Below are 27,020 nucleotides of genomic sequence, written 5' to 3' on the forward strand. Positions count from 1 at the left end.
TGCAGCTCGGCTTCTCCTACGGTCTCCCATCCTTCCTTCAGCAGTCACGTGGTACCGCTCATTAAACGAAAAAATATGCGCATATTCATGAGTTTAATGAGCGGTACCACGTGACCACTGAAGGAAGGAAAGGTGGGGCTGCAGAGACCCGTCGGGGGGGTCAGTATGATCTGACACCCCCACTCCCCCTCCCCCGCCGACCCCCAGGTATATGACTCGTGTATAAGCCGAGAGGGGGACTTTCAGCCCAAAAAATGGGCTGAAAATCTTGGCTTATACACGAGTATATACGGTAACCTGATTGGAAAATTGTGCAACAAGAAAAAAAATCAAAACACCAGAATTACGTTTTTTGGGTCACCTCAACATTGCATTAAAATGCAATAACAGGTGATCGTATCTACACCAAAATTGTAGCAATAAAACAGCAGCTCAGTGTGCAAAAAATAAGCCCACACCTCATATCACGAAAAATGGAGACGCTACGGGTCTTGGAAAATGGCAACTTTTTTTTTTTTTTCTTAAGAAAACTTTGGATTTTTTTTACCACTTAAATAAAAGAAGAACCTATACATATTTGGCATCTACAAACTGACCTGGAGAATCATAATGGCTGGTCAGTTTTAGCATTTAGTGAACATGGTTAAAAAAAAAAAAAAAACACCATTGTTTAATTTCAATCTTTTTGCAATTTCATCGCATTTTGTATTTTTTCCCCATTTTCCAGTACATTATATGGTAAAATCAATGGTATTGTTCAAAAGTACAATTCATCCCAAAGAAAACAAGCCCTCACATGGCCATCTTGGTGAAAAAATAAAAAGTTATGGCTCTGGGAAGAAAAGGAGCAAAATATGGAAATACAAAAACGGAAATACCCCTGGTTGTTAAGAGGTTAAAGAAACTCTGGCTGTAAAATGCACTAAGTAAAAAACTCCCAGTTACTTACCAGTATTACTCTTTTGTAGAGTCCACGACAGCACCTACTGAGAGAGGGGATCCGCCCCTAGGAACAGGAAACCTACAGAGAGATAAATGGGGTGGACCCCTCGCTCCCTCAGTTTGCATTACAGAGAACAAAAGGAGGAACCGCCATACATGTTTTAGTCAACTTGCTAGACAAGCCATTCACTTCTATACATATTTATACGTTTGCTATACCTATCTACATATTAATCCATAATTTCATTCTCCCCCACCAGTGAGAACCACGTGTAAACTTATAAATTAAGGGAGGGAAGAGAGCGGGTGCTGTCGTGGACTCTACAAAAGAGGATTACCGGTAAGTAATCCTGTTTTTTCTCTTCGCCACGACAGCACCCACTGAGAGATTTTCAGAGATAATCACCTGGGAGGGCACACCGTGTTTATTACAGATCTACCAAAGGCCAAGTCCAAGTCTTATTTCGCTTTAATTATTGTATTGTTAACGTTGTTACTTATGACTGTTGTGTTTGAAACTGTTCAACTGTAAAGCGCTGCGGAATATGTTGGCGCTATATAAATAAAGATTATTATTATTATTATTATTAAGTCCTTGGCAGAGGACAAATCTAGCCTATAGTGACTATAGAAGGTAGATGGAGAAGACCAGGTTGCAGCCTTACATATTAGCTCAATTGGGACATTCGCTTTCTCGGCCCAGGAGGATGATATGGCTCGGGTCGAGTGTGCCTTTATGCCCCGTGGAGGGTCTTCTCCTGTTGCTGAATATGCCATTGAGATCGCATCCCTGATCCACCGGGACAGCGTGCCTCTCGTAACTCTAGACCCCTTCTTGTTACCCTGGAAGGAGACAAAAAGAGCCCTGCTCTGCCTCCAGGGACTGGTCCTATCTAGGTAGGCTAGACTGCTCTTTTCACGTCTAACGTGTGATATCTATCCTCCTCTGGTGTCGTTGGGTTGTCATAGAAGGAGGGTAGGCAGATTTCTTGGGACCTATGAAACTTGATAAGATGGGTCCATTTTTAACACTAGTCTATCCTGGGTTACTGACAGGAAGGGGGGGGGGATCTTCCGACAGGGCTTAGAGATCACTTACTCTTCTTGCGGAGACTAAGCTACCAGTAGAGCAGTTTTCAATGAAAGGCATTTTATTGGTGCCGAGTGTATGGGCTCGAACGGGGCCTGAGTGAAGGCATCTAAGACCAAGCTAAGGTTCCATGTTGGTAGCTGAGGAAAGTGAACTGGATTCGCTCGCTGACAAGCCGAAATAAATCGAGCCACCCACTTCTTACCTGCCACATTGTGGTTATATAAGGCTCCTAGACCCCATACATGGACCTTTAGAATGTTAACTGAGAGTCTCAACTCTCGGCCCTTCTGCAGGAATTCTAGAATGGCTGTAATAGGCACTTCGCTGGAAAGCCTTGCTGGGTGAAAGGCTAAAAAATTTTTACATACTTTAGTGTAAATCCTCGTTGTGGATTCCTCTCTACTCTGCAGTAGGGTGTCAGATTATTTGAGAATCCTCTTAGTTTCAATAACCCCCTCTCAAATTCCATGCCGCAAGGTGCAGGGCTTTGACCCGGGGATGGAAACAGGGTCCCTGTGAGAGGAAGTCCTGATGTAGTGGGAGAATCCATGGGTCGGTTATCGACATGGTCCTCAGCCATGAGAACTATGGCCTCTTGGGCCAAAACAGGGCTATTTTTCTGACCACCGTTGGCAAAAGTACCATTGGAGGGAAGGCATAGGCCTGTCGGAATGCCCAGGGCGCTTGGAGGGCATCGAGCACGTCTGGATTGTCCACTCTGTATAGAGAAGCAAACCTTTCTACACGCCTGTTGGCCCTTGTCGCGAACAGATCTATTTCTGGTCTGCCCCATCTTGCCGCTATCATCTCGAAGATGTGCCCACTGAGGACCCACTCCCCCTGATGTAAAGTTTGGCAGCTGAGAAAGTCCGCCCTGGAATTGTCCACTCCTCTGATGTGGAGCGCAGACAAGGAGCGGAGATGCGATTCGGCCATCTCTAAGATTCTTTCCGCGATAGACATGAGCGGTCCTGATCGCGTGCCTCCTTGCCGGTTTATGTACGCTACTGCGGTGGTATTGTCCGATTGGATTCTCGTGTGGGTTTCTCTTAGCTGCGGGAGAAATTTAGATATAGCATAATATATCGCTGTTAGTTCCTTCATATTAGATGAACTCCCCGCTTCAAGCTCGGACCATTGACCCTGCACCATATCCTCCTCTAGGTGGGCTCCCCACCCCGGGGGGCTAGCGTCCGTGGTGAATATTTTATAGGGAACAATCCACCATGGAACTCCCCCCGTTAGATTGTTTGGGTCCAACCACCACTCTAAGGAACTGATCACTTCTGGTGATAGGGACATCCTCCCTTCCAACCACCCTTGCAGCCTGCTTCTTGTAAAATGGCCCATTGCAATTTTCTGGAATGGAATTGGGCCCACTGAACAACCGGAATGCATGATATTAGGGACCCCAACAAGGACATGCCTTCTCTCAAGGACATCGTGGGTTTATCACTTGCCCTCCGTATTTTGTTAACTATGGCCTGTGCTTTTGTTCCTGGTAGAAAGCATTTTTGACTTATGGAGTCTATTTGAAAGCCCAGGAACGTCTGACAGGTTACCGTTTGCAGTTTGGACTTTCCCCAGGTGATCTGCCAGCCTAGTGTCTGCAGGGATAAGACAATATCAGCTATCCTGCCCTTGCATTGGGAAACAGAATTCCCTACTATGAGCAGGTCGTCCAAGTACAGGACTATTAAGGTGTCCTTCAGCCTCACATGTGACATCACCTCTAGCATTAGCTTGGTAAATACACGGGGTGCCATAGATAATCCAAACGGCATCGGCGTAAACTGGAAATGTCGTATCCGGCCTTCTAACCAGACTGCTACTCGTAGGAATTTCTGGTGCTCTCTGTATATAGGGAGAAGGTAATAGGCATCCTTTAGGTCCAAGACTGCAATATAGCACCTAGGGAACAAGAGTTTTATTGCTGAATGTATTGTCTCCATTTTAAAGGACTGCAGCCTTAAAAACGTATTAAGCTTTTTTAAATTAATTATTGTCCTAAACGAACCGTCTGGCTTATGGACTAGAAACAGGGGAGAATAAAACCCCATTCCCCTTTCATCCCTTGGAACATCTATCAGAACGTGTTTAGACAAGAGCGCTGCAATCTGCATTTCCAATGCTTCCTGCTTTGTTGGAGATTTCAGAGAAGTCAATAGGAAGGAGTCCGGTGGGTACCGAACAAATTCTAGTCTTAGGCCCGATGTAACAATATTAATGGCCCAGGGGTTAGATGTAATTTTTTCCCATTGGTGGCTGAAATCTAGTAGCCTGCCACCTACCGGTTAATTGGTGCTACCGGAATCTGTCCCCAGATCTGAAGGGACGTTTCCCAAATAGGCTGCCTCTCTGCTTGGGATCCTTATTGCCCCAGCGGTCTTGGGGTTTGAAATCTTTCTTTCTACCAAACGGAGGCTTCCTGAAGGCTCTCCTGTTGAAGGGAACAAACGGGTTAGGGAATCCCATCTTTCTCTCACCCGTTTTTGTCAGGATCTCGTCCAGCTATGTGCCAAACAGGTACTTACCCCGACAGGGTATAGCGCAGAGTTTGGTTTTTGTCTGTGTATCACCTCGCCACTCTGGCAGATAGTCGTAGGGAGTCAGCTGAGGCGTCAGATAGGAAGGGCGCGGCCGCTGCACCCCTAATCAGGGGAATAGAGGAATGGAGCTTGTCTCTAGATGCTCCGCTTTTTATCTTTTCCTCCAACTCATCCAACCATATAATCATTGACCTCGCTGTGCTGATATCGCCGGCTTGAAGGCTGCCGTGCATGCCTCCCAAGATCGCTTGAGGAAGGTATCCGCCTTGCGATCTAAGGGATCAGATAATGTTTCCGAGTCTTCCACTGGTAGGGAAGATCGGCAAGAAGTGGAGGCCACTGCCGCATCCACTTTGGGGGCTCTCGACCAAGACGCCAATTCGTCATCAAACGGGTATTTCCGTTTGGAAGTTAAGGGGAGAAAGGTTATCTGCCCCTGTTTTTCCCACTCCCTTTTCACCAGCTCCTTTATTGCTGGAACTACTGGGAAGGCCCGGACTTTTTTCTGGGAGATACCCATGAACATTCTTTCCTGCGGGGTTTTGGGATCTTTAGTATCGGATAAACCCATGGTATTCTGCACAGACTTTACCAAATTATTAACACTGTCCGTAGGGAAGCAAGTCTGCCCCTCCTCATCTGAGGATAGGTATTCCTGGGATCTATCTGAGTCCAATTCCCCAGTCTCTGAAGGCGATCTAGACGCTGGTGAAGCTATCCCTCTGGCGCAGGACTGCCCCCCCAGACTACTGGAACCACCTAAGGCCCGCAGTTCTTCCTTAATTATTGTACTGATATCCTCCTTTTTTCCCGAGGATTCCACCTGCAGGGTCTGCTCGATACAGGTCTGACACAACCTCTTAGGGTGACTATCTGGGAGGGGTTGGGAACATAAGGCACATTCCCTGTTTTAGTTTTCTCCGTTCTTTTGGCCTAAGGGGTATGAAAAAGAAAAAAAGGGGGGGCACCATCAGCTAGGAGCTTGACAAAAAAACACTCCCCCGTGAATTTCTTCAGCATAGTACCGGCTGCGGGGTTCGACACGACAGGCATGAGATGGTTTCTTCTCCTTCCACTTCTTCTCCATGGGCTCGCTCTGCCTAGAGCGTCCGCTAGTATTTCTCCTGGAGCTCCCACTCCTTCTGGTGCTGTCACTCCTTCTCGTGCTACTTCTCCTGGTACCGCCATGTGGGGATTCCCCTGGCTGTCCTAACTGGAGCGAAACTGGGTCGTTTGTAGATGACATAGCTGCGCACCGGAGCACCTCTGGCCGGTGCTTTTATGCAGTTTCCTGGTTTCGCCTACTTTCTCCCCTTTTTTTTTTTCTCTCCAGTGCGCATGCGTGGTCGCCACCCGGCGATACCATGGTCTTCTGCCTCTCCTGCCCCGGAATTTGTCTCCTGCACTTCCGGGTCGCCCTGTCTCAGTACGGGAGCGCCGGCCTCCTCCTCCGCCGGGCGCCCCCCGACTGCTGCCCCTGCATCACCGGAGAGACATATGCTGACCCCGTCAGGTATGTAATTCTCCCCCCAAGCGCTCCCGGCACTTACTGCGTCCACACGATCTCAGGGACTCAGTCCTTCCCTGGCCTCGCAATGCTCGGTTGGGGGAGAGGGGACCATCCACAGCCGCCCCGACGCTGCACTGCGCTCTGTAATGCTTGCGTCCCTTCTAAGGGGGAAATCCTGGTGCCGGCTCTCCACACATCAAAAAGTGAGCCAGGCACACTCCGCCAAGGCCTCACTCACATTACCAGCCGAGGGCGGAGTCCATTCTCTGATCCGCCCGACGCTGCTTCCAGCTCTCGGGCCCCCGCTGCTCATATAATGCTCGCGGGCGGCTACCAGGCCGGGCATCCTCTTCTCTGCGGGTTCCTTCTAGGAACAGGAAGCCAAATTGAGGGAGCAAGGTGGACCGCCCCATTTATCTCTCTGTAGGTTTCCTGTTCCTAGAGGCGGATCCCCTCTCTCAGTGGGTGCTGTTGTGGCAAAGAGAAAAAAAAAATCTCTCAGGAACTCAACCCTTTCTCTATCATTTAATTTTGGCTCATGGCAATAAATCAAAATATTAGCAATTTCCCCTGCTTCTTAAAGGGAACCTGTCACCAGTTTGGGCCAATACGAGTTACGGCCACCACCTTTGAGGGCTGATATCCAACATTCGATAATGCTGTATATCTGCCCACAACCCGACCTGTAAGACTAGAAAAATAACTTTTATTATACTCGCCTTCGGGGCGGTCCGATATGAGGGGTGTAGCTCTTTTTGATCTGGCGCTTCCCATTTTCTTGCGATGCCGTCCTCCTTCTTGGTTCGCGTGAATGACGCATCCCTGCTTCACCCACAGAGGTTTCCTTGGCATCGTGCTCCTGTGCAGGCGTGCTTCTCTGCCCTGTTGAGGGCATAGCAAAGTCCTGTAGTGCGCATGTGCCGGGTCTCTCTGACCTTTCCTGTCACCTGCGCACTGCAGTACTTTGCTCTGCCCTCAACAAGGAAGAGAAGTATGCCTGCGCTGGAGCATGATGCTGGGGAGACTTGAATAGATGATGTAAGGATGTGTCATCCACACGAACTAAGAAGGAGGATGGCATTGCAAAAAGAAGGGGCGCGCTGGACAGTCCCGCAGGTGAGTATAATAAAAGCTCTTTTTCTTCTCTTACAGGTCGAGTTGTGGGCAGATATGAAGGATTATAGATTGCTGTATATTAGGCCTGAAAAGTGGTGGCTGTATCTCATATCGGCCAAACCTGGTGACAGATTCCCTTTAAAATCCTGTGTCTGAGATGACTGTACTCCACAAGATTGATTGCTGAGGCCAAGTATAACCATATTGTTGGTTGTCATGTGATTGTCAATGTTTCACTTAGATTTTGGAATCTGACAATCTCCGTGTTCTATTATGTAAACAGTTTTACTATCAAGTTCTAAGAATAAAAAAAAAATAAGTGGCAATATTGCTGCAAAAAATGTTAAATATTTATATTTTCTTTTCTTTATTTCTTTAATTTTTTTAACATTTATTTTTCTAAATCTAAAAGGGGAAACTGAGATTTGTAATCTTTATCCATATGCTAATATGATCGCAAGCCCTAACAACCAGTAATACTACAAGACAGCATGTCTAACTCCAGCCTTAGGATTGCAGCCACAGAAAGGCAGATGTTTACTGGAACTGGCAGTCAGTGAGAAATCTGCTCATTATTAACCCCTAAGCAATAAAACGTTTCATTTTCTTTTACAAAATAGATGGATTGTTTACAATACATATCATTTTTCAAACATTGTCATTGCAGAAATTCCCTTTCTGCAATATTCTGAGGTTTCAATAAATTATCAAGTATTTGAGCATTTATTAAATGAATGACACAATATCAATTCTACTATATTATAGAAAGGCTCTTTGAATAGCGGTCACTTCACTTTTTTAATATATAAACATAGTAATGTCATGGATGTGTCAGATGGTGCCAACCGTTGCACTGAATCTGTCTGCAGAAGGTCTTAGTTGTTTGCTTTGCAGACTGGTTGCCACCTCCCCCGATGCTAATGGCCACACCTGGACCTGAGTGTTTATAAGTCCTTACTTCCTGTTGGGAGGTGCGGGTGATATTTCCTATTTGCATTTCTCTGTTGAAGCTTGGAGCTGTAGCAGTCTACTTGCATCCTCTTGGAGTTTAGAGGGCACTAGTGTTTTTCTCTGAGTCTACTCAAGCTAAGTTTCCCCCTTGCTTCATTTAACCTTGTTGTGTTTAGTGTTAGGTGGGATTGACTAGCGTTCATCCAGTCCTTCCCGATGTAGGGTTTATCGCCAGGGTCACACAGGGATTCGGTATCCTGCTCTGCGATAGATGTGGAACCTATATAGGGATGTTAGGACAGACAAGGTGACATTAGATCTGTCTAGGGGTTTCCATTTCCTCCTTCCCTAGTGTTTGGTTCCCTTATCCCTTTGTGTTGCACTTAGTCTGTCCTACACTGTACGTGACAAGTAGTAACACTTTCTTGAACTAGCAGTATAACTAGGTACAGTAGGTATAACAAGGTACAAACATAGATTTTGCAACCTAAAGAGAACATTTCAACTACATTTTTATGAATTTAAACCATACTAAAACACTTTTTTTAAAATCTATTTTAACTTTTTGATGGTAGCTTTTTTTTCAGTTTCTTTGGTGCATGATTATGAAGTGCTGATTTTCCTTTTGCTGCTATAAACAGCATACGTAGACATTCTTTAGAGCAGCTACATGGACCATAGTAACTTGTAGACTGAAGATTACTCATTGACTGTGGGTGAGTCTGCTAGGCATGCTCTGTTATCTGTGAAGAGGTCATTGTGCAGGGAGGGAGAAGGAGGTGATCTGTGACATTACCTGTTGTGATCTATTTATAGGTGTTACCTTTTACTGGATTTCTGTGATGTTATTTAGATGACAACCCAATAATGATAGTGACACCCGAATAGTGATCTTTACAGAACAGGAAGAGTCAGCTTATCATATGGCTCAGTCTCTGGATGAAAACTGCATTAGTTCAGTTTTATCTACGGTATATGACTGTTTTAAAAGGGTTGACATGGAAAATTATGAATATATGATGTATACGTGTTATGATCCATGCTGGATGACAGATAAAAGCACTGGTAACCTTTTTTTTTTTGAGCTTTTTGCTCAGGTTTGGTTTTTCCCCGGTGGCCACAAGTGTCATTGCACTTGATGTTTTCTGTGCTTAGAGATAGTTTTGCCCCCGGTGGCCAGTATGGTCTTTGCACTGGTGTTTTTGTTTCTAGTTTGCCCCCTGTGGTGGTTAGTGTAATTGCATGGGAATCACGAACAGGTGTGTTTTCTCTATAAATGTGTCAGTTGTGCTCACTGACGTTGGTGATATTATTATTGGTCTTTTCCTACCAGCCTGGGTGAAGGAGGGAGCTGGAGGAGAGTCCAGGACAGCTCAGTCAAAGTCCTGGAGTGGCAGCTATGGTGTCAGCGAGGAGTTCATGTAAAGCATGGCGGACTGGCAGCTATGGTGTCAGTGAAGATTTCTTGCAAAGCTTGGTGGAGTGGCAGCTATGGTGTAGAGCTGCACTCAGTTTGCTGGACTCTGTTACTGGAAAGTTGCGCTCAGGTGCTGGACTGGTTTGCTGGACAGTTGCACCCAGGTGGTGGACTCTGTACCTGGACAGCTGTATTCAGGTGCTGGACTCTGTTGCTCCAAGGCGGCACTCAGTGCTGGACGCTGTTGCCGTAAAGCTGCACCCAGGTGTGGACACGGTCGGAGGAAGATGCACTCAGGTGTTGGACTCTGTTGCTGGGAGCGTTAGCAACAGAGCAAAGCTAAGTGTTTCCCTGTTTGTCACTTTTCCTCATGTTGGTGTTAGTGCAGTGGTGGGATTAGTTTCTGCACCATCGATTACACTAGTAAGGGATAGGTGCAGAGCGAGCTTGGGTCACAGGTTCCTGAGCGTCGCCCGGTGCGAAACCGGCATAGGGAACGTTAGGAGTGTAAGGGACACTGACTCAGGGGAGTGCAGGAGGTCTCCAAATCTCCATTCCCTATCGCAGGGCCCACCGTTGTAACTGTTTCCCTTTCCCCTGTGTCTTGTTGTATTAGTTACCGGCCTGCGGGCCGTGTCACACAGGACATTTACACGTGCCGCGTCCAGTTTCAGTTACCGGCCTGCGGGCCGTGTCACACAGGACAGGGCACGTGACAATACGATGGACACATTCCATTTAAATAAAATCCATGAGTTCATAGTAAGATGCCATTTATAATTAATGTCCTTTTATGACCCCCCCCCAAGGGACCTGGGTCCAAATGTGACTCTTCTCCCTGCTCACTCCATAGCTACACCATTGTCTTAACCAAATGTGTAAGAATTCTGGCATAGGTTCCAGCTACAGCTACTGCTTTCATAAAGCAATAATTATGTATAGAGAGATGTGCATGACATGCATTGAAAATCACTAGGAAGAGCTGGCAGTTAATGCTTGTATTACTCATCTGTACTTATACTGAGTGTATGAGTTAACTTGACAATACATATCATCAGTCATGAGTTAATTCCAGCATTATTTCCCATTAGGCCAACTGATGGAATAGTAAGTAAAAAAAAGTGCAGATTAAAGTAAGCGAAAGAGCGTAACTGGCTATGTATTTAGCTGATAATACATTTCCCACATAAGGAGAAGAGACACAGAAAAGGACACCATTATAGACGCCAAGTTAATATTTTTGAGAATTATTGATGTAATGCAATGTTTCCAGGTCATTACTGCGGTCACCACAGTCAATTTATTAGAGATTACTTTATAGTTCATTCTTGAAAATGGCAATTAGAATCATTTCAGCATTCCTTAATGTGGCAACAAATCTAACTGCAATTAACAAAATTTCACGCCTGAGCACCAGAACATATTAAACAAATCTCCTTTCCGCTGCAGTTTTAGGGTTATCTTAGAAAAAAAAATCACTCTTTCCAGATAGAAATACATTTTCCTAAGTGTTAATATATAAAATAACACAAAAGTCGTGCAGAAATAATCAAATACAACTTACCGTATTTTGAATTGGAACAAAACATTTAAGATTTTTAAATATTTTAAAATGTTCCTAAAAATATTTTAATCACATCACTGCATAAAACAAAGAGTATTTTCTGTATAATGAAATAGCACATCATGTTTTTTTTTTCTTTCTGAAGTTTTGCAGACTCCCTATAACCCACGTCAGAAAGTAAAGTAAATTATAGAAGAAATGTTCTCATAGCAGGTATAGACTCCTGATTTTGGACTATGGGTATCTCAAAAGATGTTCCAAATTTATTAAAGGGGTGATCTGGCAACTAAAATATATTTCCTAACTATGTATCCTCACACCTAAACCACTTCTGCAATTTCCTTTATTACACAACACCCTACACTTCTCTCTATCCACCTCATCTCTAAATGTGTTTTTTACTGTACTCCCTGTCACATTTCATTTGAGAGGAACCTCAAGTGTGATATCACAGGACACTGGGGTTATACTCACCCTCCACAATGTCCATTGTCCCTCCTGGAACAGGATTTCACCAGGAAGCAGCGGTCAAGTTACCCACTAGTTTGAGGAGTCTCAAACATGATGTCACAGGAGACGGGGCTGCACTCACTTCTGACAGCATCCATCGGCCCTCCAGGATCAGAGTGTCACCAGGGTTCAGCACTGCAGTTACTCACTAGTTTGTTGCAGGGCAGCCTCCTTTGAGGATGTCCTTACCCTGGGTTATGGAGACTGTGACAGATGTAAGTACCACCTTCACAGCTTCTGTGAAAGATGTCAGAGGGCAGTTAGTGCCACCCGGTTGATGATTTGTTTGAGGGCGGTGCTTGAAGCTGTGAGGTGGCACTAGTTTCACTCACTGCTTCTATCTACATCTTCTGACACCGAGTTCATTTGCAGAAGCTATGGCAGAGATAGAAGCAGAGTGCTGGTGCTGCACTCACATATGTCACAGCAACCATCACTCAGGATCCAGGAAATCTTTGGTGGGAGCGGCGACGCAAGAAACTAGTGGGTAACTTCAGCGCTGCTCCCTGGTGATGTCCTGTTCCTGGAGGGATGATGGACATTGTGATATCATGCTTGAGGCTCCTTTCAAATGAAATGTCACACTAAGTTCAGTAAAAAAAAAAAAAACACCTTTTGAGATTAGGTAGATAGGGCAAAGTGTAGGGTGTTGTGTAATAAAGGAATTTACAAAAGTGGCTAGGATGTAAGGATAAATATTTAGAAAATACATTTTAGGAATACATATTCTTAATGAATATGGCACTTCACTTGAGCGAATGACTAGCAGAAAGTTACATATTTATTAGCCCTAACCAAAACTTACAGTAGCTGCTATCCACATGATTTCTACATTCTTCCTTTTTTTGGCATGCGTGTTTTGGTGAAGGTTTTCGAGAAGCCCTTTCAGATCACTTTGCTCCTGGAACAACAGTGGACCTATAGTAAATGGAGATAAAAGTCATAGGTTTAGTGTCTGCATCTTGGAAGACTTGGGAATGATAACTCTTATTAGAACCACCATAATTCTCCCACAATCTATGCACAGCACCCTATGTGACAAGAGTACACAATACTGTATTATCACCCCAAAAATGGATGAAAATCAAACATCTAAGATTGAGAAAGCTTTCATTCATATACTCATTATTATTATTATTATGGTATACTCACGACTGATTTATCATGACAAATACAGTTATTGCGCCAAAGAGCAATAATGGATAACAATGTTTCTTTAGTCTGACTTTCATTATTACAGTACATTGAAACACACTGTTACATAATCCACATTGGAGGCACATGAACATGACTGAAATTGACTATATACAGGGCTTTGGAAGGAAATTGAATTGGTTGCAAGTACTACAAAAAATGTATAATCTTGCACCTACATTTCTTAGGCTTATCTAGTAATGATGATGTCTAAGTGATTTTCTATTTCTCAAATGGAATGCTGGAAGAAAATGCAGCTCACCCAGCTTCACAAACTGTTGACATGAAACATAGATCCAGCACCACGACATTTGATAAAAGGATTTCTTATTTATTAGGAAAATTCCATAAAAACAATGCGTTTCGGATGTCAGCCCTTAATCTTGAGGTTGGCGATACACAAGATGAATAAATATCAGGGTAACACAAACTCCTCCCTCTCCTCACCTTGCGGCTCACTAATTTCTAAGTCATGATCAAAACCTGATATCCGAAATGCGTTTCTATTCACCATGAATAAAGAGAGTCTTCATGGTGGCTGTTTTTATGGAACTTTCGTAATAAAGAAATCCTTTCATCATTTATTAGGAAAGCTAGAAGAAAAAAAAAAAGAGCGCCATCGTAAAACTTCACATTATACGTGCATGATGACTAGACATGCTCTAGACAACTTGTTTCGCATGTCAGGCCTTAATCCTGACTTAAAAAATAATGAGACACAGGGTGAGAAGAGAAACACGTTGACTATTAACCATTAGTGTTGAGCATTCCGATACCGCAAGTATCGGGTATCGGCCGATACTTGCTGTATCGGAATTCCGATACCGACTTCCGATATTTTTTCAATATCGGAATTCGGCATCGGAATCGGAAGTTCAGTTGATTGACGGCCTGACGTCATCATGATGCGCGGTGTGTGCGCATCATGATGCGCCGTCATTTTGGGCCTTCCGGGGGTCTCTGCCGGCCTGCCGGGGGGCTGTGCCGGCCTGCCGGGGGGCTGTGTGGACTGCCCGGGGTCTGTACCGGCCTGCCGGGGGGCTGTGCCAGCCTGCCGGTGGTCTGTGCACCCTGTGGGGGTCTGTACCGGCCTGCCGGGGGGCTGTGCCGGCCTGCCGGTGGTCTGTGCACCCTGTGGGGGTCTGTACCGGCCTGCCGGGGGGCTGTGCCGGCCTGCCGGTGGTCTGTGCACCCTGTGGGGGTCTGTACCGGCCTGCCGGGGGGCTGTGCCGGCCTGCCGGGGGGCTGTGCTGATGTCCGGGGGTCTGTGCAAGCATCGTCCGATGGGACTACAAGTCCCATCGGGCGATGCCTGCTACCATGACAGTGATTGACACATTAGCCAATGATGGGACAGTAGTAGTCCCATCATCCGGCTAATGTGTTAAATGTTAAAAAAAAAAAATACTACATACATACTACATGCTACATACATACTACATATATACTACATACATACTACATACATGCTACATACTACATACATACTACATACATACTACATACATACTACATGCATGCTACATGCATGCTACATACATACATGCATGCTACATACATACTACATGCATGCTACATACATACTACATGCTACATACATACCACATACATACTACATACATACTACATACTACATATATACTACATGCATGCTACATACATACTACATGCTACATACATACCACATACATGCTACATACATACTACATATATACTACATACATACTACATGCATACTACATGCATACTACATACATACTACATGCATGCTACATACATACTACATGCATGCTACATACATACTACATGCTACATACATACCACATACATACTACATACATACTACATACTACATATATACTACATGCATGCTACATACATACTACATGCTACATACATACTACATGCTACATACATACCACATACATACTACATACATACTACATACATACTACATGCTACATACATACTACATATATACTACATGCATGCTACATACATACTACATGCTACATACATACCACATACATACCACATACATGCTACATACATACTACATGCATACTACATACATACTACATGCATACTACATACATACTACATGCTACATACATACCACATACATACCACATACATACTACATACATACTACATACATACTACATGCTACATACATACTACATATATACTACATGCATGCTACATACATACTACATGCTACATACATACCACATACATACCACATACATGCTACATACATACTACATGCATACTACATACATACTACATACATACTACATGCATGCTACATACATACTACATGCTACATACATACCACATACATACTACATACATACTACATACATACTACATGCTACATACATACTACATATATACTACATGCATGCTACATACATACTACATGCTACATACATACCACATACATACTACATACATACTACATATATACTACATGCATGCTACATACATACTACATATATACTACATGCATGCTACATACATACTACATATATACTACATGCATGCTACATACATACTACATATATACTACATGCATGCTACATACATACTGCATGCTACATACATACTACATACATACTACATATATACTACATACATACAATACATTCATACAATACATACATAGACATACAGTACATATAACATAGAGTAACATACTTACCAATACTTGTCACATTGTTCCCCGAAGCCATTGTCTTTTCCGGAATAAATATTAACATAACAAACCACAAAAATACTCACCCACGATCCGAAGCAGTCCACGAGTGTGTCCCACGACGATCTTGGGTAGAGAACTGCAGCATCAGATGATGCTGCCGTTCTCTACGGGCTGCAGGAATCCAATGACGGAAGGTAGGTATCCTTCCGCACTGTATTCCTCCGCCACTGAAAAAAAAAAAGTCCCTAGTCTCACTTTATGCCATTGCTGTGTGGGAATTTCCCACACAGCAATGGCATAAAGTGAGACTAGGGACTTTTTTTTTTTTTAAGTGGCGGAGGAATACAGTGCGGAAGGATACCTACCTTCCGTCATTGGATTCCTGCAGCCCGTAGAGAACGGCAGCATCAGCTGATGCTGCAGTTCTCTACCCAAGATCGTCGTGGGACACACTCGTGGACTGCTTCGGATCGTGGGTGAGTATTTTTGTGGTTTGTTATGTTAATATTTATTCCGGAAAAGACAATGGCTTCGGGGAACAATGTGACAAGTATTGGTATGTATGTTACTCTATGTTATATGTACTGTATGTCTATGTATGTATTGTATGAATGTATTGTATGTATGTAGTATATATGTGGTATGTATGTAGCATGTAGTATGTATGTAGTATGTATGTAGCATGCATGTAGCATGCAGTATGTATGTAGCATGCATGTAGTATATATGTAGTATGTATGTAGCATGCATGTAGTATATATGTATGAATGTATGTAGCATGTAGTATGTATGTAGTATGTATGTGGTATGTATGTAGCATGTAGTATGTATGTAGTATGTATGTAGCATGCATGTAGTATGTATGTAGTATGTATGTAGTATATATGTAGTATGTATGTAGCATGTAGTATGTATGTAGCATGCATGTAGTATGTATGTAGTATATATGTAGTATGTATGTAGCATGTAGTATGTATGTAGCATGCATGTAGTATATATGTAGTATATATGTAGCATGTAGCATGTATGTAGTATGTATGTGGTATGTATGTAGCATGTAGTATGTATGTAGCATGCATGTAGTATATACGTAGTATGTATGTAGCATGTAGTATGTATGTAGCATGCATGTAGTATATATGTAGTATGTATGTAGCATGTAGTATGTATGTAGCATGCATGTAGTATATATGTAGTATGTATGTAGCATGTAGTATGTATGTAGCATGCATGTAGTATATATGTAGTATGTAGCATGTAGTATGTATGTAGCATGCATGTAGTATATATGTAGTATGTAGCATGTAGTATGTATGTAGCATGCATGTAGCATGTACTATGTATGTAGCATGCATGTAGTATATATGTGTTATGTATGTAGCATGTAGCATGCATGTAGCATGCATGTAGTATGTATGTAGTATGTATGTAGTATATATGTGGTATGTATGTAGCATGTAGTATGTATGTAGCATGTAGTATGTATGTAGCATGCAGTATGTATGTAGCATGCATGTAGTATATATGTAGTATATATGTAGTATGTATGTTGCATGTAGTATTTATGTAGTATGAATGTAGCATGTATGTAGCATGTATGTAGTATGTAGTATGAATGTAGCATGTATGTAGTATGAATGTAGCATGTATGTAGCATGTATGTGGTATGTAGTATGAATGTAGCATGTATGTAGTATGCATGTTGTATGTATGTAGCATGTAATTTTTTTTTTTTTTTTTTTACATTCAACACATTAGCCGGATGATAGGACTATTACTGTCCCATCATTGGCTAATGTGTCAATCACTGTCATGGTAGCAGGCATCGCCCGATGGGACTTGTAGTCCCATCGGACGATGCCTGCACAGACCCCCGAAGCCTGCACAGACCACCGGCAGGCCGGCACAGCCCCCCGGCAGGCCGGCACAGCCCCCCGGAGCCTGCACAGACCACCGGCAGGCCGGCACAGCCCCCCGGCAGGCCGGCACAGCCCCCCGGAGCCTGCACAGCCCCCCGGCAGGCCAGCACAGCCCCCCGGCAGGCCGGCACAGCCCCCCGGCAGGCCGGCACAGCCCACCGGAGCCTGCACAGACCACCGGCAGGCCGGCACAGCCCCCCGGCAGGCCGGCACAGACCACCGGAGCCTGCACAGACCCCCTGGCAGGCCGGCACAGCCCCCCGAAAGGCCCGTACAGACCCCAGAGAGGCTGTACAAGGGCAGGAAAGGGTTTTTCTTATTCCGATACCGGAAGTCCCATAGACTTGAATGGGACTTCCGGTATCGGAATCGGCGATACCGATACTTTTTTTAAAGATCGGCCGATACCATCCGATACGATACTTTGAAGTATCGGACGGTATCGCTCAACTCTATTAACCATGCATCCATAATGTAAAGTTTAACGTTGGCTGTTTTTATGGAACTTTGCTAATAAAGAAGAAATCCTTTTATCAACTATCACGTTGCGGAATCTATTTTTGGTATCGACAATTCATAAGACAAGTGTGTACAGGGGAGGTAAGTGCAGAATCACTCCCATCATTAATACCGGAGTCTCATAATGATATGCTGCTAGCCAAATAACACAATATTTTTGTTTAGTTTTGGGCTAATATGACAGTGGTCCTGTCCCCATAGTAGGGAAACAGAACAGAAAACCATAACATGCTGACAAATCACTTTCATTAAAGGTCTAATTTTTATGTGGTGACTCACAAATGACCTACTATGCGTACTGACTATATGTCTGAGTGTGCAGGACACATAATACAATTAACACTTTTGGGTTCATGTAGCACAAACTAAAACAAAAATATGATGATAATCAAAATATAACACAATTAAATCTTTAGAAAAAGCTGCATCTATTCAAACATTTTAAACAGTTGAAACATTACAGAATATTAGTCTGCAGATGTTCTGTTTGGCAAAATTCCAATAGCCATTGCATGAATTTTTACTCGCTTTGTGCCAAGATGACATTTGAAACAAACAAAATCTGTTAGATGAGCATAGCCAGTCCTATTATTTTTTTGGTGCTAAAAATGACTGCAGAGAAAAAAAAACACCACAAATGTCAACAATTTTCTTGGATTTTTTTTAGTTTTTTTTAAAATCTTGCATCAATTTGAACTTGTCTTATCTCCAAGCCTATAGAGAAGACTATGGAAAAAGCCAGAATAATATACCAGTGATGGTAATGCATGCTTTACAATCTAAATTCCCTATCAGTAAACCTGTAGGGGAATGAATGGAAATGCCCCTTTAATGCCACCTCCCCTTTAATATATATATATATATATATTTTGTAAATGTACGGATATAATTATGCTTCGGTACTGCCACACTATTGTGTATTACCGCCGTTCTCATTGGTACTGCCAATTAGATGTCTTACCATGTTGTGCATATTGTAATATATTGTGCTGTATTGTTTTACATATAAATGCATAGGTTAGGGTAAGCTGGTGCATCCTTCGGGTTCAATAGTGGATAAGATAATGTTCCTAGATATGGGTAAGCGTAGTACTGTAGTGGGCCACTAGATGAAGGTATACTAGTGGGTCTTGTTAGGTATAGCTATAGGAAGTTCACATAGGGTTAACTGAAGGAGGAGCTGCTATGGGTTAAGCAAGTGTAAGAGATAGGAGCAAGTGAGAAGGGTGAGCACACCCGAAGTGTCCAGAAGGGCTCTAAGCCCAGGACGCCATAGCAGCTACGCAACATTATGAAGAAGAAAGACACAAAAAACTGAGGGTGCTACCAATGAGTAAATATGTGGGATCTCCCAGTACATGCCAAAAAGTAATCAAGAGACAAAAGAGGAAAAAGTAGCGTGTAAATGCAAGGATCACCACAAACGGTATGACAAACAACAATTTTTAATTTTTATTGAGACAATTAAAGTTAGACAAGCAACAGACAAACTTAAAAACAATAAAAAAATAAAAAGGTTATCAAATGTACAACAGCAGGAAGGGCCTTATAAGTGCCCACCACTTTCTACACTCTTGCATATAACAGGATTTTGGCTTTCAATGGGCATATCATACAGGCAATTCCATTATAAGTAAAGATTTTTTTGCCTAGACAGTGAATTGGATATCTCTTTACAAGAGACTATTACATAGAACCTCACCTTAATAATGAGCTGGATGGCTCACCCTCACAGTCCTCACAAAAGGAATTGACACATCTTTTACTACACTACCGCCTTACCTAATTATCTTAAGCAGTTGGACTGACGAAGGCCAGGTTGTTGGCCGAAACATTTTTGCAGACTGCCTAAATAAAATTCTTCTCCAATCTCATGAATACTAGAAGTTGAGTGCCAAGTTATTTTCATTATTACTTCTTGGTTTGGGTAACCTACTTGTGCACCCTGCAGCAGTACCACGCTATACTTCACAAGAGCAAAGTCCAAAGTCAGGCAACAGATCAAGCAAACAGAACTCAAGGCACAGGAGAGAGCACAGAGCAGAAAACTCACAAGATGAATGTACGTCTGGCAGTGGTCTGGGAGAAGCTGCTCAGTTAAGTAGGAAGTGCAAATACCCGGGAAAGTGAGCAGCCGACGCCTCTCAGTCACAGATTGACTAGGTTAGCTGTCAATCAACACATTGACAGCTCAGCATGCCTCTGTACCAGATTGGATGGACATGCTGTCCATCAGAGTACTGACAGCTTCAGCACGCCCCTGTACCGGACTGGACAGCTGAGCTGTCAGTAACTGCATCCCAGACACCCTGAGGGGAGGAACCGTGACAGCATGTTTGGCATCTGCGTCCTAGTACTGATCTGAAGAATCATATTACCTGGTCAGTTTTACCAGATAGTGAACATGAAAAATGAAAAAAAAAACACAACAACTGTGTAATTGCACTTTTTTGCAGTTTCAAAGGACTTCATTGAATTATGTAATACAAAATTAAAACTTGTACTGCAAAAAAAAAGTCCTCATATGGCTATATGAACAGAAAAAATACAAATATTTATGGTTTTTGGAACAAGGGGTGAAAAAATTAAAATTAAAAAAAAAAAAATGAATAAAAACAGAAAATCAAGGGTAAGAAAGGAGTTACAATAGGTAATTGTTATAGGTCACAAATCACCACACCTACCCCTCTGTATCGAGCTCAGGACAAGGGCTCTGATTCATCAAAGTGTTAGAAATCTGGAGTAAAACCCTTTGAAGATTTGCAACATATTTTGCGACTTTTGGCGTTTTAATGATAGTTTAGCCCATCTCCACCAACATAGGTGGACCTGGAGTGGGACGGCGTGGAAAGAGATGTGGCAATGCCCACTTGTTAAATTTATGACCTGTGGCGTGCCTTATGCCACAAATCTTACACCAGTGTCAGTTTCTGACTAGAGAAAGACTTGTGACGAGGCACACGCTACTTTTGAGACATGCCTGATTCATTTAGAGACAAACCTCTGAATGAATCAGGCAACTCTGATTCCAACATGCCCCCTGATTAAGACTGGCAAGACCAATGACAGTCTTGATGAATTGACGCCTAGGACTGTACAGAATTTCTGGTTATTTTGATCACCATGGCTCTCGATTCATTAAGAGCAGTGTTGTTCACATCAGTTTTGATGAGAGGGCGTTTTGGAATCAGTGGTGCATGCCTCTTAATAAATCAAGCATGTCTTAAAAATGCTGTGCACCACTGTGTGTCTCACCACAAATAAAACTAAAACTTTTCTAGTCGTTCCATGAGCTGAAGTCATTCTTTGAAGCTAGTGCTATCCCTCAATTTGAAACAAGTATCTTCTTGGGCTGGGAGAACTTTGTTAAAGTAACCTCAAGATCAATAAGAAGAAGTTTAGAAAGTTCATAATAAAACTTCTCGTGAAATATTTTTCAAGGTTATGGTGATGCTGTTGGCTGCATTTATTACTGCCTGGCTGTGCTCCATTACATGCAGTTCTGTGAGTATGGGAACAATGGCTGAGAATTCCTCAACGGGAGATGGAAATGTGATTAATAATATGATTAATAGTGATGGTACTAAAGGCAGCAGCACGCAGGATATATCATTTTCACACTTAGACAGGTACTATGCTCCAATAATTTATCTGTTGGCTTTGTTTTTCACTAGGAAAGAACCCTGCTCATTGAACAGCATGACTGTTATTCCCTTGTTCATGCTAGATATCATGTCCTTACGATAGATATTTCTAGCACTCTTATCTTGCAAAGCAGCATTTATCTCCAAATATTAATCGAGATAACATAAAATTACTTAAAGTGTACAAAATATAATGATTCCTGCATCTGCATAAATTTTCTGAATTCCCTGGTCAGACATAACCACTTCATCTACAAGTACTGCGATGAGTAGTATGGAAATGGAGTATGGCCTGTTTGTATGCTCGGTTTGTAGATGGAAGTTTATGCACCTTGCTGTGATTTTAATGTATCTTCAGAATTGAGCTATTAACTCAAATTTGAAGATACAGTGATAGCTGAGCAAGGGTTTCTTGTTCATTAATGTTCTATACACTGCCAATATACCATCTGTTTGCATTAATAACGAGCTTAAAAAGGAACTGTACTTTCAACAAACATTGAATAAATCAATAGTACAGGCGATTATAAGAAACTTTGTAAAGTAATTCATTAGAGAAATTATCTTCCTTCCTCACTTATCAGATACTTATTAATAGTGCCATAACAAGTGTTTCACCTCACATCAGAGCTTGGTTCAGACAAAGGCAGCTCAGCTCCGCTGTACAATGTCCCCCCATGTTGCTGCAGCTTGTCTCTGTGAGCTAAAAAGTTAATGAAGAGTAGGCATTCCTTTCTCTGTGCTGGGCTGTCTGAGAAAAATCACTGCAGCTCATTTCCTCCTAAATAATGTAATGGTGTTATTCCTCATGAACACACACAGGACATCTTATTTGGAAAAGTTACTTGAAAGTACAGCTTTAGAGCTCCTCGATGCTAAATTTGGCATTACCCAAGCAGGACCTTTAAAGGAAATTTGTCAGTAGGATCAATCCTCCTAAGTCGTCTATATTGGCATGTAAATTATATAAGGTAGAATAAAATGATACCTTGATATCTGTGATTCATGGTTTCATTCCAGAGTAATCAAATGCTTCATAATATGTAAATGAGCGGTTAAGATCTACAGTATGGATCAGACACTGATATGTGTGAGAATCTGCTTCCAGATCTTATTTACATGAAAGAGAGCTTTATCAGTGTGAGACATGTAATGACTGACAGGCTGCTCTCCTGATCTACATGTCTCACACTGGTAAAGCCCCCAGCTCTAGAGACAGATTCTGAGGGAGATTTGTGTCCAACTCAAAGATCTTAACAGCTCATTTATAATTTAATACAAATAAAAATAAATATGATAGGAGGCGCTAGTATAAATAAGGGATATACCAGCCGCAAGCACAGCAACACACCACAAGGTTGTTAGAGTTAAATATACCAAGATTAATAAATGTTTGTGCTTAAGTATCCATTGTGGAGTAATCACACCTGGTTATATTAAGGGCACAGAGGTTCAGAGAGAAAAAAAACAAAAACCCTCACAATTATAGTAATGCAAACCACAGAGGGACGTGTTATAATGGTTAACACAATTAGTTTGCGATTTGCATACAATTCCAGCAAAACATACCAAGTATTTACCTCATGCTTTCGGTTGCAAGATGTTATTCTATCATGCTTGTACTAATTGAAGAACAAAAAATCTTCAATCTGAGCAAATATAAATTGAACCAGAATGAGATTACTTTGCTGAATAAGGGGCTGAAATATGCCCCTGCTGTAAAATTTGATAAATTTCAGGCATTCATTGGGATTAAGTTATTTATGAGGCGTTTAGCCATTAGAAAACATTTTTTAAAAAGTGAAAGAGTAACCACTAACAATCAGGAGGGCATAGCTACAGAACATCTTTATTATCATACTAGTCTGAGCAATACATTTAATTTTAAGCCTCAAAACGAGTATTCGGAATCCTATGAAGCCTTTCAAAAAGATATCATAAATGACATAAGGAAGGTGCTCTAACTTCAGATATAATATGAATTTTAATGAACGCAATGCTATTAAAAAACTACAAGAAAACAAAGACATTGTAAGTCGCCCAGCGGACAAGGGGGGGGGATAGTGGTCATAAACTCCTTAGATTATAAAAGAATGCCTACGCCTTCTACCGTATATAAAAGAAATGAAAACCCTTATTAAAAAGGGCTATGATTTGGGGTTTCTTTCTTAACAAACAAGAATTTGAATTTATTGATACGCCATACCTACGAATAGCATTCTTCTATTATTTACCAAAAATCCACAAGAGTTTAACCAACCCCCCCCCCCCCGGAAGGTAAATTATTCTCGGTATTCAACGTCTCACAGCCAACATGTCTAAGTATGTTGTTAGGGCTAGCGGAATGCACTAAGTAATAAGAGATGGTATCAAGGTGTGTTCGCAGCTCGGAGTCCACCGTGCAGAGATGTTACCTGCTGCTCAGTAATGGCGAAGGCGATATAGCAATATACTAACTGAACACAGGCGGGTTAGCTTCACCCGATGTGTACAGAGGCGGACCCTGTTTACTGCACAGAGCCGCGGAACATAAATGCCGGAGCCTGTTAACGCTCACAGAGCTCGGCAAGGTGAGCGCTAGAGTACAGTCACAGGACTCTTTCCCAAGGACACAGGGTTAGAGTTCCTCTAGACCACTAGCGCTCAGCGCCGCAACTGTGGAGCCAACTAGAGGATAACTGAAATATAGTGCAGCAAGTGCGCGCTGCACCGCTCTGATGGACGCCAATAACACCCGGACTAGGGAGGAAAGCGCTAGACTTGCTCACGGCGCCACACTGGTGGATGCAGCCACTTCATGCGGTACTGAAGTGCCTAGAGTTGAACAGCACAGTATGGCGCTGAGTAAGGTGCTGTGACTTGGTAGCACAGTGGCGCAAGACAAAGCCACTAGTAGGCGCTGACTCTAAACCCTAACCCTACAAACAAGCACAACCAGAGGGAAGGAGTCTTAATCAGTCAGTCACCAGTTTCAAGCATCCATCATCACAAACACAACTAGCCATAAGAGTCTATACTAGCGCATGGCCGAGCGGCCAGGCGACTCTTTTATAGCAGCATCCTTCCGGGACCTTCCTAGTGGTCCAATCGGAGCAGCAACAGGACCTGTGCATGTGACCTCCGACCTCCAATGAGAGGTTGTCCCACGGGCATGCTCAGTAGGAGAAAGACAGGACTTAGTCCCAGGAGTGTCTGCTCGCTGCTGACTCAAGCATGGTGTTATAGCTGAGCATGAAGGAGCAACCAGATGCCTAGCACTAGCCTGGGCCAGATTCTGGGACCGACGCCTTTGCTGCGCAGGAATCTCTGCGGCCGCAGAAGAATGGGAGACCGCAGAGGACATGGCTTGAGCTTCCCCCTGTGCAGTGCGGGTAATTCGATGCCTAACATATGTAGATTGCAACCTACAGAGAGAGGTCCCTTTATTACCTACAAATTTTAAAGAGAATTCGGTGGCATGAACACTATATTGTAGGAACATTGGATATCACCTCACTCAACACGGTGATCCAACATGAGAAGGGCTGCCAAACAGCCACACATTTTTTAAAAGCGTTTGCCACACTTCCACATGATCAAGTTTCTTGTATCTCGGAATGCATGCATTTTATTTTAACCCATAATTATTTTCGGTACAAGGCGGACTACTACTTCCAGCGATGGGGAACAGCCATGGGGGCCAGGTTCACACCCAGCTACGCCAACCTCTATGTGGGCAGATGGGAACAACAAATCATCTACACCAATGGTGCGCTGTGTGCGAACCTGGTTCTATGGCGCCACTTCATTGATAATATCTTTTTTTATTTGGTCTGGTGGTCCGGAAACACTTGGTCAATTTTTAACTGAAATAAATAAAAATGAGTATTTTTTAAATTTTACAGCAACCACCAGCAACAGAATCTATAAATTTTCTGGACCTAAATATTTTTATAGATAATGGAAGTATTCATACCCGCACCTACCGCAAACCAACCAATTCTAATAATAACATTTCCATGGACAGTTGCCACTTGCCAAACTGGCTCATTAATGTTCCTAAGAGTTAGTTTATACGTGCCTACAGAAATTGTTCTAGAAATCAAGATTTTCTAGCCGAGGCAGATTTTCTCATGACTAAATTTATGAATAAAGGCTATGAGGGGCAATTCCTTTTAGATGAGAAGGAAAAAGTACAAGAAAGATCAAGAGAGGCCTTAATTCAAGATACAAAAAGACATGACACATTGTATGCTATTAACCCCTTAACCCACAAGGGTGGTTTGCACGTTCATAACCGGGCCAAGTTTTACAATTCTGACCACTGTCCCTTTATGAGGTAATAACTCTGGAACGCTTCCATGGATCCTGGTGATTCTGACATTGTTTTCTCATGACATATTGTACTTCATGCTAGTGGTAAAATTTCATTCATATAACTTGCGTTTATTTGTAAAAAAAATGGAAATTTGGCGAAAATTTTGAAAATTTCACAATTTTCCAACTTTGAATTTTTATGCCCTTAAATTACAGAGATATGGCACACAAAAAACTTAATAAGTAACATTTCCCACATGTTTACTTTACATCAGCACAATTTTGGAACCAAAATTTCTCATTTTTGCAGCACCATTTTATTTTTACGGATCACATCACATTTGAAGCCACTTTGAGGGGTCTATATAATAGAAAATACCCAAAAGTGACACCATTCTAAAAGCTTCACCCCTTAAGGTTCTCAAAACCACATTCCAGAAGTTTATTAACCCTTCAGGTGCTTCACAGGAATTTTTTGAATATTTAAAAAAAAAAAAAATGAACATTTAACTTTTTTTCACAAAAAAACCACTTCAGGATCAATTTTTTTTATTTTACCAAGGGTAACAGGAGAAGTTGGACTGCAAAAGTTATTGTGCAGTTTGTCCTGAGAACGCTGATACCTGATATGTGGGGTGGAACCACTGTTTCGGCGCATGGCAGAGCTCAGAAAGGAAGGAGCGCCGTCTGACTTTTTCAATGCAAAATTGGCTAGAATTCAGATCGGATGCCATGTCACGTTTGGAGAGCCCCCGATGTACCTAAACAGTGGAAACCCCCCACAATTGACACCATTTTGGAAACTAGACCCCCCAAGGAACTTATCTAGTTGTGTGGTGAGAACTTTGAAACCCCAAGGGCTTCACAGAAGTTTATAATGTACAGCCGTACAATTAAAAAATCATATTTTTTCCACAAAAATGATCTTTTCACCCTCAATTCTTATTTTTCCAAGGGTAACAGGATCCTAAAAGTTATTGTGCAATTTGTCCTGAGTACGCTGATACCCCACATGTGGGGGTAAACCACTATTTGGGCACATGGCAGAGCTCGGAAGGGAAGCAGAACCATTTGACGTTTTTGGCTGGAATTGAG

General features: G+C 42.5%; 1 protein-coding gene across 4 annotated transcripts in view; it reads right to left on the bottom strand.

Annotated features, from left to right (window-relative positions):
* The window catches only part of INPP4B (inositol polyphosphate-4-phosphatase type II B), a 1,297,521-nt gene that overhangs the window by 58,457 nt on the left and 1,212,044 nt on the right, over nt 1-27,020 (bottom strand). For all 4 annotated transcript variants that reach the window (XM_073549778.1, XM_073549777.1, XM_073549779.1 and 1 more), the window contains one exon: nt 12,458-12,570. In XM_073549778.1, the coding sequence (XP_073405879.1) occupies nt 12,458-12,570 (113 nt within the window). The remainder of the gene's footprint in view (nt 1-12,457; nt 12,571-27,020) is intronic.

This window comes from Dendrobates tinctorius, unplaced genomic scaffold (assembly GCF_039654945.1).
Source record: "Dendrobates tinctorius isolate UK_male_01 unplaced genomic scaffold, ASM3965494v1 ptg000161l, whole genome shotgun sequence".
NCBI classification, from domain to species: Eukaryota; Metazoa; Chordata; class Amphibia; order Anura; family Dendrobatidae; genus Dendrobates; species Dendrobates tinctorius.